The sequence below is a fragment of the Salvelinus fontinalis genome, chromosome 30 (genome assembly GCF_029448725.1).
Source record: "Salvelinus fontinalis isolate EN_2023a chromosome 30, ASM2944872v1, whole genome shotgun sequence".
Taxonomy (NCBI): domain Eukaryota; kingdom Metazoa; phylum Chordata; class Actinopteri; order Salmoniformes; family Salmonidae; genus Salvelinus; species Salvelinus fontinalis.
Window position 1 is genome coordinate 40520156 of NC_074694.1, and position 12787 is coordinate 40532942.

Here is a 12787-nt window from a genome sequence, read left to right on the forward strand (position 1 = left end):
AAACAGCATGATCATTACACATGCGCACCTTGTGCTGGGGACAATAAAAAGTCCACTAAAATGTACAGTTTTGTCACAAAAACACAATGGCACAGATTTCTCAAGTTTTGAGGGAGTGCAGTATGTCCAACTGGCCTCACAACCACAGACCACGTATAACCACGCCAGCCCAGAACCTCCACATCAAGCTTCTTCACCTGTGGGATCATCTGAGGCCAGCCACCCGGACCACTGATGAAACTGAGGAATATTTCTGTCTGTAATAAAGCACTTTTGTGGGGGAAAACTCATTCTGAATGGCTGAGCCTGGCTCCCCAGTGGGTGGGCCTTCCCACGCCCACCCATGGCTGCACCCCTGTGCAATCCATAGATTAGGGCATAATGAATTAATTTAAATTGACTGATTTCGTTATATGAACTGTAAATGAGTAAAAAATTGTTGAATTTGTCACATGTTGCATTTATATTTTTGTACGTATTACAATTATTATTTTCCTCATCAATCTACACACAATACCCCATAATGACAAAGCGAAAACAGCTTTTTATAATTTTTTGAAAATGTATATATAAAAAAAAGAGATACCTTATTTGTTGTTGTTTCTACAACTTGATTTGAGTCCACCTGTGGTAAAATTCAATTGATTGTACATGATTTGGAAAGGCACAAACTTGTCTATACAAGGTCCCACATTTGACAGTGCATGTCAGAGCAAAAACCAAGCCATGAGGTGAAAGGAGAGCTTTCACCTCAAAAAAGTCCGTAGAGCTCCGAGACAGGATTGTGTCGAGGCACAGATCTGGGGAAGCGTACCAAATCATTTCTGCAGCATTGAAGGTCCCCAAGAACAGTGGCCTCCATCATTCTTAAAAATCAAGTAGTTTGGAACCACGAAGAACCCAGATGGTCACTCTGACAAAGCTCCAGAGTTCCTCTGTGGAGATGGGAGAACCTTCCAGAAGGACAGCCATCTCTGCAGCACTCCACCAATCAGGCATGTATGGTAGAGTGGATGGAAACCACCCCTCGGTAAAAGGCACATGACGGCCAACTCCAAGCAGGCTAAAATGTTCCTAAAGAACTCTCAAACCATGAGAAACAAGATTCTCTGGTCTGATGAAACCAAGATTGAACTATTTGGCCTGAATACCAAGCGTCACATCTGGAGGAAACCTGGCACCATCCCTACGGTGAAGCATGGTGGTGGCAGCATAATGCAGTGGGAATGTTTTCAGTGGCAGGGAAACTAATCAGGATCGAGGGAAAGATGAACGGAGTAAAGTACAGAGAGAGATCCTTGATGAAAACCTGCTCCAGAGCACTCAGGACCTCAGACTGGGGCAAAGGTTCACCTTCCAACAGGACAACGACCCTAAGCACACAGCCAAGACAATGAAGGAGTGGCTTTGGGACAAGTTTCGTAATGTCCTTGAGTGGCCCAGCAAGAGCCCGGACTTGAACCCGATCGAACATCTTTGGAGAGACCTGAAAAAAGGTGTAAAGCGACGCTCCCCATCCAACCTGACAAAGCTTGAGAGGATCTGCAGAGAAGAATGGGAGAAACTCCCCAAATACAGGTGTGCCAAGCTTGTAGAGTCATACCCAAGAAGACGCAATGCTGTAATCGCTGCCAAAGGTGCATCAACAAAGTACTGAGTAAAGGCTCTGAGATTTCAGGTCTTTTATTTTTAATAAATTTGCTAAACATTCTAAAAACCTATTTTTGCTTTGTCATTATGGGGTATTGTGTGTAGATTGATGAGGGAAAAAACTAATTGAATACATTTCAGAATAAGGCTGTAACATAACAAAAGGGGGGAAAAGTCAAGGGGTCTGAATACTTTCCGAATGCACTGTAGATAAGGTTAAATTTAGGCCTTAGAGATTGCTTCTTTGAGTCACAGGATTAATATGACTCACAAGTAAAGCTACCATTTGAGAACTTTGCCGGATATAGAATTAATCACATTTGCTTATGATGAGTGTCCTACCTGTCCATGATACCCAGCATCTGTTTGCGGATATCCTGGGCTCTGCGCAAGGAACGGGCCTGGATGAAGTTCTCGAAGCACCAGGGGTTGGAGAACTTGTTGTTCTTCCAGGAGTTATAGACAGCCAGCAGAGTAAGGTGGTCTCCTTCGGCCTGGTGGAACTTGGCCTTCTTCTGGTCAGCCATCTGCTGCTTGTCCTAGGGCACCAGAGAATAAAATGACTATAAGGACTGGCCACCAACTGATCAACATTAAAATCACATTAGGCTACAACTGTCACATTATGGTTGGAGGTTTCAAACAACATATGACAAGTTAGGAAAGTCAGTCAACCATAATTCACTACCATCAACAAATGTGATAGCAGTTGATTATTGTTGTAAACCCATAAACCACCCCCTGCCCAAGGGTATTCTAATCCTACAGAGGGTGCATGCGCATAAATGGCTCAAGCCTTCACATTTGCGCCCAAGGTGAACCCTTAACTGCGATTTACAGTAGAGTGAAAAACATTACAATTTGGTAAGCTAACAAAACCCACATCGCCAAGTTGTAATAACATATTTTGTGAGACAACCAACAGTTGTCAGACAAATTTGTATTTTTTGTATATTCCTTGTGTCACTATATATATATATATATATATATATATACACACTGCTCAAAAAAATAAAGGGAACACTTAAACAACACAATGTAACTCCAAGTCAATCACACTTCTGTGAAATCAAACTGTCCACTTAGGAAGCAACACTGATTGACAATACATTTCACATGCTGTTGTGCAAATGGAATAGACAACAGGTGGAAATTATAGGCAATTAGCAAGACACCCCCAATAAAGGAGTGGTTCTGCAGGTGGTGACCACAGACCACTTCTCAGTTCCTATGCTTCCTGGCTGATGTTTTGGTCACTTTTGAATGCTGGCGGTGCTTTCACTCTAGTGGTAGCATGAGACGGAGTCTACAACACACACAAGTGGCTCAGGTAGTGCAGCTCATCCAGGATGGCACATCAATGCGAGCTGTTGCACGAAGGTTTGCTGTGTCTGTCAGCGTAGTGTCCAGAGCATGGAGGCGCTACCAGGAGACAGGCCAGTACATCAGGAGATGTGGAGGAGGCCGTATGAGGGCAACAACCCAGCAGCAGGACCGCTACCTCCACCTTTGTGCAAGGAGGAGCACTGCCAGATCCCTGCAAAATGACCTCCAGCAGGCCACAAATGTGCATGTGTCTGCTCAAACGGTCAGAAACAGACTCCATGAGGGTGGTATGAGGGCCCGACGTCCACAGGTGGGGGTTGTGCTTACAGCCCAACACCGTGCAGGACGTTTGGCATTTGCCAGAGAACACCAAGATTGGCAAATTCGCCACTGGCGCCCTGTGCTCTTCACAGATGAAAGCAGGTTCACACTGAGCACGTGACAGAGTCTGGAGACGCCGTGGAGAACGTTCTGCTGCCTGCAACATCCTCCAGCATTACCGGTTTGGCGGTGGGTCAGTCATGGTGTGGGGTGGCATTTCTTTGGGGGGCCGCACAGCCCTCCATGTGCTCGCCAGAGGTAGCCTGACTGCCATTAGGTACCGAGATGAGATCCTCAGACCCCTTGTGAGACCATATGCTGGTGCGGTTGGCCCTGGGTTCCTCCTAATGCAAGACAATGCTAGACCTCATGTGGCTGGAGTGTGTCAGCAGTTCCTGCAAGAGGAAGGCATTGATGCTATGGACTGGCCCGCCCGTTCCCCAGACCTGAATCCAATTGAGCACATCTGGGACATCATGTCTCGCTCCATCCACCAACGCCACGTTGCACCACAGACTGTCCAGGAGTTGGCGGATGCTTTAGTCCAGGTCTGGGAGGAGATCCCTCAGGAGACCATCCGCCACCTCATCAGGAGCATGCCCAGGCGTTGTAGGGAGGTCATACAGGCACGTGGAGGCCACACACACTACCGAGCCTCATTTTGACTTGTTTTAAGGACATTACATCAAAGTTGGATCAGCCAGTAGTGTGGTTTTCCACTTTAATTTAGAGTGTGACTCCAAATTCAGACCTTCATGGGTTGATGAATTTGATTTTCATTGATAATTTTTGTGTGATTTTGTTGTCAGCACATTCAACTATAAAAAGAAAAAAGTATTTAATAAGAATATTTCATTCATTCAGATCTAGGATGTGTTATTTTAGTGTTCCCTTTATTTTTTTGAGCAGTGTATATACAGTGGGGAGAAAAAGTATTTGATACACTGCCACTTACAAAAGCATGTAGAGGTCTGTAATTTTTATCATAGGTACACTTCAACTGTGAGAGACGGAAAATCCAGAAAATCACATTGTATGATTTTTAAGTAATTAATTAGCATTTTATTGCATGACATAAGTATTTCACACCATTTTAAAAAGATACACTTCTTGTTAATCCCACCACAGTGTCCGATTTCAAAAAGGCTTTACAGCGAAAGCACCACAAACGATTATGTTAGGTCACCACCAAATCACAGAAAAACACAGCCATTTTTCCAGCCAAAGACAGGAGTCACAAAAAGCAGAAACAGAGATAAAATGAATCACTAACCTTTGATGATCTTCATAGGACTTCATGTTACACAATACATATATGTTTTGTTCGATAAAGTTCATATTTATATCCAAAAACCTCAGTTTACATCGGCGCCATGTTCAGAAATGCCTCCAGAATATCCGGAGAAATTTCAGAGAGCCACATCAAATAACAGAAATACTCATCATAAACTTTGATGAAAGATACATGTTTTACATAGAATTAAAGATAAACTTGTTCTTAATGCAAACGCTGTGTCAGATTTCAAAAAAGCTTTACGGCAAAAGCACAATATTCAATAATCTGAGAACAGTGTTCAGCCACAAAAGCAAGGCATACAGTTACCCGCTAAATTGTGGAGTCAACAAAAGTCATAAATAGCATTATAAATCTTCACTTACCTTTGCTGATTTTCGTCGGAATGCACTCCCAGGACTCCCACAAGAAATGTACGTTTTGTTTTGCTCAGGTTTATGCCTGTTTATGTCCATTTATGTCCAAATAGCTACTTTTGTTAGCGCGTTTGGTAAACAAATCCAAAGTCATGAAGCGCGTTCACTAAAAGCAGACAATGTCAAAAAATTCCGTAACAGTCAGTAGAAACATGTCAAACGATGTATTGAATCAATCTTTAGGATGTTTTTAACATAAATCTTCAATAATGTTCCAACCGGAGAATTCTTTTGTCTTCAGAAATGCGATAGAACAGAGCTCGCTCTCCCATGAACGCGCATGGTCAGAGCATGGTCAGCTCATGGCAGACCTTACTCATTCTCCTCTCCTTTGGCCCCACTTCACAGTAGAAGCATCAGACATGGTTCTAAAGACTATTGACATCTAGTGGAAGCCATAGGAAGTGCAAACTGACCCATATTCCACCGTGTATTCGATAAGCGATGAGTTGAAAACCTACAAACCTCAAATTTCCCACTTCCTGGTTGGATTTTTTTCTCAGGTTTATGCCTGTCATATGAGTTCTGTTATACTCACAGACATCATTCAAACAGTTTTAGAAACTTCAGAGTGTTTTCTATAAAATACTAATAATAATATGCATATATTAGCAACTGGGACTGAGGAGCAGGCAGTTTACTCTGGGCACCTTTTCATCCAAGCTACTCAATACTGCCCCTGCAGCCGTAAGAAGTTAATCCTTTGGCACTTATGAAATGCTCGTAATTATACTTCAGTATTCCAAAGTAACATCTGACAAACATATCTAAAGACACTGAAGCAGCAAACTTTGTGGAAATTAATATTTGTGTCGTTCTCAAAACTTTTGGCCATGACTGCACACTTAGGTTGGAGTCATTAAAACTCGTTTTGCAACCACTCCACACATTTCTTGTTAACAAACTATAGTTTTGGCAAGTCGGTTAGGACATCTACTTTGTGCCTGACACAAGTAATTTTTCCAACAGTTGTTAACATACAGATTATTTCACTTATAATTCACTGTATCACAATTCCAGTTGGTCAGAAGTTTACATACACTAAGTTGACTGTGCCTTTAAACAGAATGGAAAATTCCAGAAAATTATGTCATGGCTTAAGAAGCTTCTGATAGGATAATTGACATCATTTGAGTCAATTGGAGGTGTACCTGTGGATGTATTTCAAGGCCTACCTTCAAACTCAGTGCCTCTTTGCTTGACATCATGGGGAAATCTAAAGAAATCAGCCTCAGAAAAAAACTTGTAGACCTCCACAAGACTGGTTCATCCTTGGGAGCAATTTCCAAACGCCTGAAGGTACCACGTTCATCTGTACAAACAATAGTACACAAGTATAAACACCATGGGACCACCAGCCTCATACCGCTCAGGAAGGAGACGTGTTCTGTCTCCTAGAGATTAATGTACTTTGGTTTCGAAAAGTGTAAATCAATCGCAGAACAACAGCAAAGGACATTGTGAAGATGCTGGAGGAAACAGGTACAAAAGTATCTATATCCACAGTAAAACGAGTCCTATATCGACATAACCTGAAAGGCCACTCAGCAAGGAAGAAGCCACTGCTCCAAAACTGCCATAAAAAAGCCAGACTACGGTTTGCAACTGCACATGGGGACAAAGATTGTACTTTTTGGATAAATGTTCTCTGGTCTGATGAAACAAAAATAGAACTGTTTGGCCATAATGACCATCATTATGTTTGGAGGAAAAAGGGGGAGGCTTGCAAGCCGAAGAACACCATACCAACCGTGAAGCACGGGGGTGGCAGCATCATGTTGTAGGGGTGCTTTGCTGCAGGAGGGACTGGTGCACTTCACAAAATAGATGGCATCATGAGAAAGGAAAATTATGTGGATATATTGAAGTAACATCTCAAGAAATCAGTCTGGAAGTTAAAGCTTGGTCGCAAATGGGTCTTTCAAATGGACAATGACCTCAAGCATACTTCCAAAGTTGTGGCAAAATGGCTTAAGGACAACAAAGTCAAGGTATTAGAGTGGTCATCACAAAGCCCCGACTTCAATCCTATAGAGAATTGGTGGGCAGAACTGAAAAAGTGTGTGCGAGCAAGGAGGCCTACAAAACTGACTCAGTTACACCAGCTCTGTCAGGAGGAATGGGACAAAATTCACCAAAATTATTGTGGGAAGCTTGTGGAAGGCTACCCGAAACGTTTGACCCAAGTTAAACAATTTAAAGTCAATGCTATCAAATACTAATTGAGTGTATGTAAACTTCTGACCCACTGGGAATGTGATGAAAGAAATAAAAGCTGAAATAAATCTTTCTCTCTACTATTATTCTGACATTTCACATTCTTGTGATCCTAACTGACCTAAGACAGGGAATTTTTACTAGGATTTAATGTCAGGAATTGTTAAAACTGAGTTTAAATATATTTGGCTAAGGTGTATGTAAACTTCTGACTTCAAATGTATATAGTACCTTTATCTCTGCATTGTTGGAAAAGGACCCCGTAAGCATTTCACTGATAGTATACACCTGTTGTTTACGAAGCGTGTTACAAATACACATTTATTTTATTTAACTCGGGAAGTCAGTCAAGAACAAATTCTTATTTACAATGACGGCCTACCCCGGGCAAACCCGGACGACGCTGGGCCAATTGTGCGCCGCCCTATGAGACTCCAAATCACGGCCGGGTGTTATACAGCCTGGATTCGAACCAGGGACTGTAGTGACGCCTCTTGCACTGAGATACAGTGCCTTAGACAGCTGCGCTACTCGGGATTGATTTGAATAACATTTTACTTTGATGCTAGCTTGGCTTCTGCTACCTAGCGGACTAGCATCGGTAGCTATTAGCTAATATGTGTGCTGTATAACAAAGCTGAGATGTGCACATTTGAAACCAATCTGAGACAGACATGGATCTAATTAAGTAATGTAACATTCAATATTTGCAGTCAAAATTACCAGAATGTGAGGCTGACTTATAGGTAACTTGTTAGCTGACTAGCTTGAAAGCTAACAACATTGAAAATGACTTTGGCGTCCATGTTTTATTACAAAACAGTATTTGCAGACACAGTAGAGAAATATATTCCAATTTGAATAGCTACCATCATTGTCGAGCTGCAGAAGGTTATTTATTTTTTCCGTGCATGGTTTTTATGTAATATTTCAGTTAACACACTGGCCTGGACATAGCCATGGTTACACAGTATTTATGGACCTGTGATTTGCCGTACCTTGGGCCTGTAGAAGACGTTCTGCACAGACAGCATGGAGACGATGGTGAGCATCTCCTCACTGCAGCCCAGGTGGACGGACATGATCAGCATCTTACACAGCATGGGCTCCAGAGGGAACTCAGCCATCTGATACAAACATAGAGGGAGAGGGAGAGGAATGGGGAAGAGTGTATAACATTTAATTCATTACAACAATATTGTGGTCAAGTCAATTTGAACTCAGACAATTCACTGACCATGAACTTCCAAATTTGAATACATGTTTTTCAATTTCTTATATTAACTACGGCATCAATTCAAATATAATTGCTTGCCTGATTTTCATCTTCAATATATTGAATAGATCGCTTGTTGTTCCATACTCCATCTTACCCTGCGTCCAAGGCGAGTGAGTAACCCCTCATCATCCAGAGCCCCTAAAGTGTAGAGCATCTCCATGGCTGTGATCATTGTCTCCATGGGTGGAGCGTCCATGAAATCAAATGATAGCAGGTCATTGATGCCCATGGCCTGAAGGAAGTATAGAGAGGGGAAAGTAAAAGGGGTGGCATTGGAAGAACAGAGTATTGTATGTATATATATATATATATATATATATATATATATATATATATATATATACACACACACAATGTGGGAAGCTTGTGGAAGGCTACCCGAAATGTTTGACCCAAGTTAAACAATTTAAAGTCAATGCTACCAAATACGAATTGAGTGTATGTAAACTACTGACCCACTGGGAATGTGACGAAAGAAATAAAAGCTGAAATAAATCATTCTCTCCACTACTATTCTGACATTTCACGTTCTTAAAATAAAGTGGTGATCCTAACCTTTTTACTAGGATTAAATGTCAGGAATTGTCAAAAACTGAGTTTAAATGTATTTTGCCAAGGTATATGTAAACTTCCGTCTTCAACTGTACATGCATACACACACACACACACACACACACACGATACAACGGGTGGTTCTAATCCTGAATGCTGATTGGTTAAAACTGCATTCCAGTTGATGTCAATTCCACAAATTACCACCGGCTAAATCTATGACGTTAAAATGCCTATTTACTCTGTTCCATCTGACTGCGCAATACACTTTCTCATCAGCCCAGCCAGGCACTTTATAAACTTGATCTCCACTATAAAAAGCATCTAGACATTCTCACATTTCTTTTAGAGTAACATTTAGTTTTCAACAGCAGAGATTTGTATAAATCTTGTCTGTCTGTCTCTCTGACATTTGTAACACTGTTTCAATATTCAAATTCGATCTCCAGCTGTCCCATAGTAATTCACGTGTCGGGACGGGACAGGCAGGCAGACAGCGTTTCTCAGCCAGAAGAAATGCCAATTGAAAAAAAGCAGCAAGTTTGCAGTCTTTCCAGCTTCGGTTTGAAGTGATTCTGTTAGTTGTGTTGTTGGCTAGCTCCTCTGAACAAAAGTGTCATGCGCACAGCAAACCTTCTTGCCACAGCTCGCATTGATGTGCCATCCTGGATGAACTGCACTACCTGAGCCACTTGTGTGGGTTGTAGACTCCGTCTCATGCTACCACTAGAGTGAAAGCACCGCCAGCATTCAAAAGTGACCAAAACATCAGCCAGGAAGCATAGGAACTGAGAAGTGGTCTGTGGTCACCACCTGCAGAATCACTCCTTTATTGAGGGTGTCTTGCTAATTGCCTATAATTTCCACCTGTTGTCTATTCCATTTGCACAACAGCATGTGAAATTTATTGTCAATCAGTGTTGCTTCCTAAGTGGACAGTTTGATTTCACAGAAGTGTGATTGACTTGGAGTTACATTGTGTTATTTAAGTGTTCCCTTTATTTTTTTGAGCAGTGTATTAACATTCAATATGTTTTCCACCTAGTCCTTTAAAACAGGAGAGTGCGGTCTTGGGGCATAATACAAGAAAATATATAATATATATTTTAAGAAAAAGGTTTGTTAATGAGGGCCCATGGTTACAGAAATGTTGTAGGCCAGTCAGTGTCTGTCTGTATGTGTTACGTACCTTGAGAGACAGCATGGTACTGGCCAGGTTTGTTCTCTGGATTTCAGGCACATTGCTGGTGAGCATCTCGTCTCTGTAGGCTCTCTCTGTAAATAGCCGGTAGCATTTCCCAGGGCCAGTTCTTCCAGCCCTACCAGAACGCTGCTTAGCTTGGGCCTGAGAAATATAGTGAAAGCAATTAATTTAGATTGGATGTCAATGCTCTCGACTACACAAAGTACACTGTTGAGTGTGAAAAACCCAGCAGCGTTGCAATTCTTGACACAAAACGGTGCCCCTGGCACCTACTGCCATACCCCGTTCAAAGGCACTTAAATCTTTTGTCTTGCCCACTCACCCTCTGAATAGCAAACACACAATCCATGTCTCAATTGTCCCAAGGCTTAAAAATACTTATTTAACCCGTCTATCAACACTGATTGAAGTGGATTTAACAAAATAAATCAATAAGGGATCATAGCTTTCACATGGATTCACCTGGTCAGTCTGTCATAGAAAGAGCAGGTGTTTATAACGTTTTCAGTGTTCCTTCTCCATGTACGATAATGATATCTGCATACGTCTTATTCAACCTACCTGTGATATGGGGGTCACCACTAATTGGTCGACGCCAGTCTTGGAATTGTAGACATTCTGCTTCACAAAGCCTGGGTCCACCACATAGTAGATCCCATCAATAGTCAGAGACGTCTCAGCAATGTTAGTGGCAATGATTACCTGCAGAATCAAATAACACAAAATGATTAGGCTTAGTCCTACCTGATATCGGGCATGTGTGGCAGCAGGAGATTGTGTGTGTGTTTTTGGGACCGTTCTGGTTTGTGTTTGGGTGGGCACTTCTGATACCTTCCTGCTGCCGGGGGGAGCTGGGTCAAAGATACGGGTCTGCATCTCGCTTGGCAGCGCGGAGTAGACAGGTAGAATGATGAGTTCAGGCACTTCAGGTCCCAGAGACTTCATCCGTTCATACAAGATCTCACAAGCTGTGTCAATCTCCTCCTGACCCGTCAGAAACACCAGGACATCACCTGCGAAAAAGGGGCGAGAGAGGACAATGAGTCACTGATGGCCGAATCCTTAACTACGGATGTCAATCAAGGAGTTCAGTCATTGCGGATGTATGCATTGTAACCGTGTTTGAACCGTACCTGGAGGCTCGGTCAGGTGGATCTGCATGACGGTGATGAGACTGGCGTCCAGGTAGTCCGTCTCAGGCTCTTTGCAGTAGAGCACCTCCACTGGGAAAGTACGTCCTGGGATGGTAAAGATGGGCGCCTCGAAGAAGTACTGGGAGAACTTGACGGCATCTAGCGTCGCTGAGGACACAATCAGCTTCATGTCTGGGCGTTTCTTCACTGTCTGAAATTGACAGAGAGCATTCAAAAGGAATTAACACACAGTCAAGGAAATATTTAGACTGTTCCGTTATGAACAAGACCCTGGTGTACCTTCTTGAGTAGACCAAAGAGCACATCAGTATGGATGGTCCTCTCGTGGGCCTCGTCAAGCATGATGATGGTGTACTGACCCATGTCCGGATCTATCAGACATTCCCTCTGCAGCATACCATGTGTCATGTACTTGATCACCGTCTCAGGACTGGTGCAGTCCTCGAAACGGATGGTGTAGCCCACCTGGTGTGGAAAAGAATTGAGAGGTGAGAGGTCCCTCAAGAAAGGAAGTCATTGTTTACAAGCAAATTATAAGGAATACCAAGGTAAAACTGCTCACTCACCTCCTGGCCCAGACAGCAACCGTACTCTTCAGAGACTCTCTTGGCCACGGACATGGCTGCCACACGACGGGGCTGAGTGCAGCCGATCTTCCCCCGAGTGGAGTAGCCCGACTCGGCCAGGTACTGGGTGATCTGGGTAGTTTTCCCAGAGCCAGTCTCTCCAACCACAATCAGGATCTGATTATCGTGGACAGCCTAATAATGGAAAAGAGAGGTGAACAAAGTCAGATAAAATGTATCATTGAAACTGTTGAAGTCATAATGAAGTAGGGTAACATTAGAAATAAAGCAATGTTGACAACCTTATTTCTCCCTTTAGGGAAATTACTATTACAAACCTGTATGAGCTGCTCTTTGAGCTTGTAGATGGGCAGGCTCTCTCTCTGCTCCAGGATGGACATTGCTGTCTTCTTGCCATAAGAGGCCTGGTTGCCCCCAAATGCATGTTTCTTCCACTCCGGGACGCCGTCTGGCATCATGCCGATTCCTCTCATGTTGGCTGCAATCTGCCTTCCATCAACTGTGTAAGAGAGAAGCGTCTTTAATTGAGATGAACTGGCATGATATTTAACCTCCACCCACTTCAGATGACTGGTGATCCAGACCCAGTCTAGGGCCCTGGGAGGAACCTTTACACCCACACAGCCTCCCCTATAACCCTGGGCCATGGAGGACACGGCACACTACAGCAGGCCACTCTATCCGGCCTGTTAGGATGCTAAAGGAAACCAGACAACTATTGATGTAGTGCTGTTCTTGTCTATTAATGGTCGGTATTATGTCAAGTTTCATGTGAACCCCAGGAAGA

General features: G+C 43.0%; 1 protein-coding gene across 4 annotated transcripts in view; it reads right to left on the reverse strand.

Annotated features, from left to right (window-relative positions):
* LOC129829220 (ATP-dependent RNA helicase DHX8-like) overlaps positions 1-12787 on the reverse strand; it is a 30957-nt gene that overhangs the window by 5577 nt on the left and 12593 nt on the right. For 3 of the 4 annotated variants that reach the window (XM_055890878.1, XM_055890880.1, XM_055890879.1), the window contains exons 12-21: positions 12318-12499; positions 11980-12174; positions 11693-11878; positions 11393-11603; positions 11091-11272; positions 10821-10961; positions 10245-10400; positions 8598-8735; positions 8223-8351; positions 1993-2189 (exon numbers count right to left, since the gene is read on the reverse strand). In XM_055890878.1, coding sequence (XP_055746853.1) covers positions 1993-2189; positions 8223-8351; positions 8598-8735; positions 10245-10400; positions 10821-10961; positions 11091-11272; positions 11393-11603; positions 11693-11878; positions 11980-12174; positions 12318-12499 — 1717 coding nt within the window. Of the gene's footprint in view, positions 1-1992; positions 2190-6182; positions 6320-8222; positions 8352-8597; positions 8736-10244; positions 10401-10820; positions 10962-11090; positions 11273-11392; positions 11604-11692; positions 11879-11979; positions 12175-12317; positions 12500-12787 lie in introns of those variants that run through there. The other variant, XR_008755354.1, reaches the window with a different exon arrangement.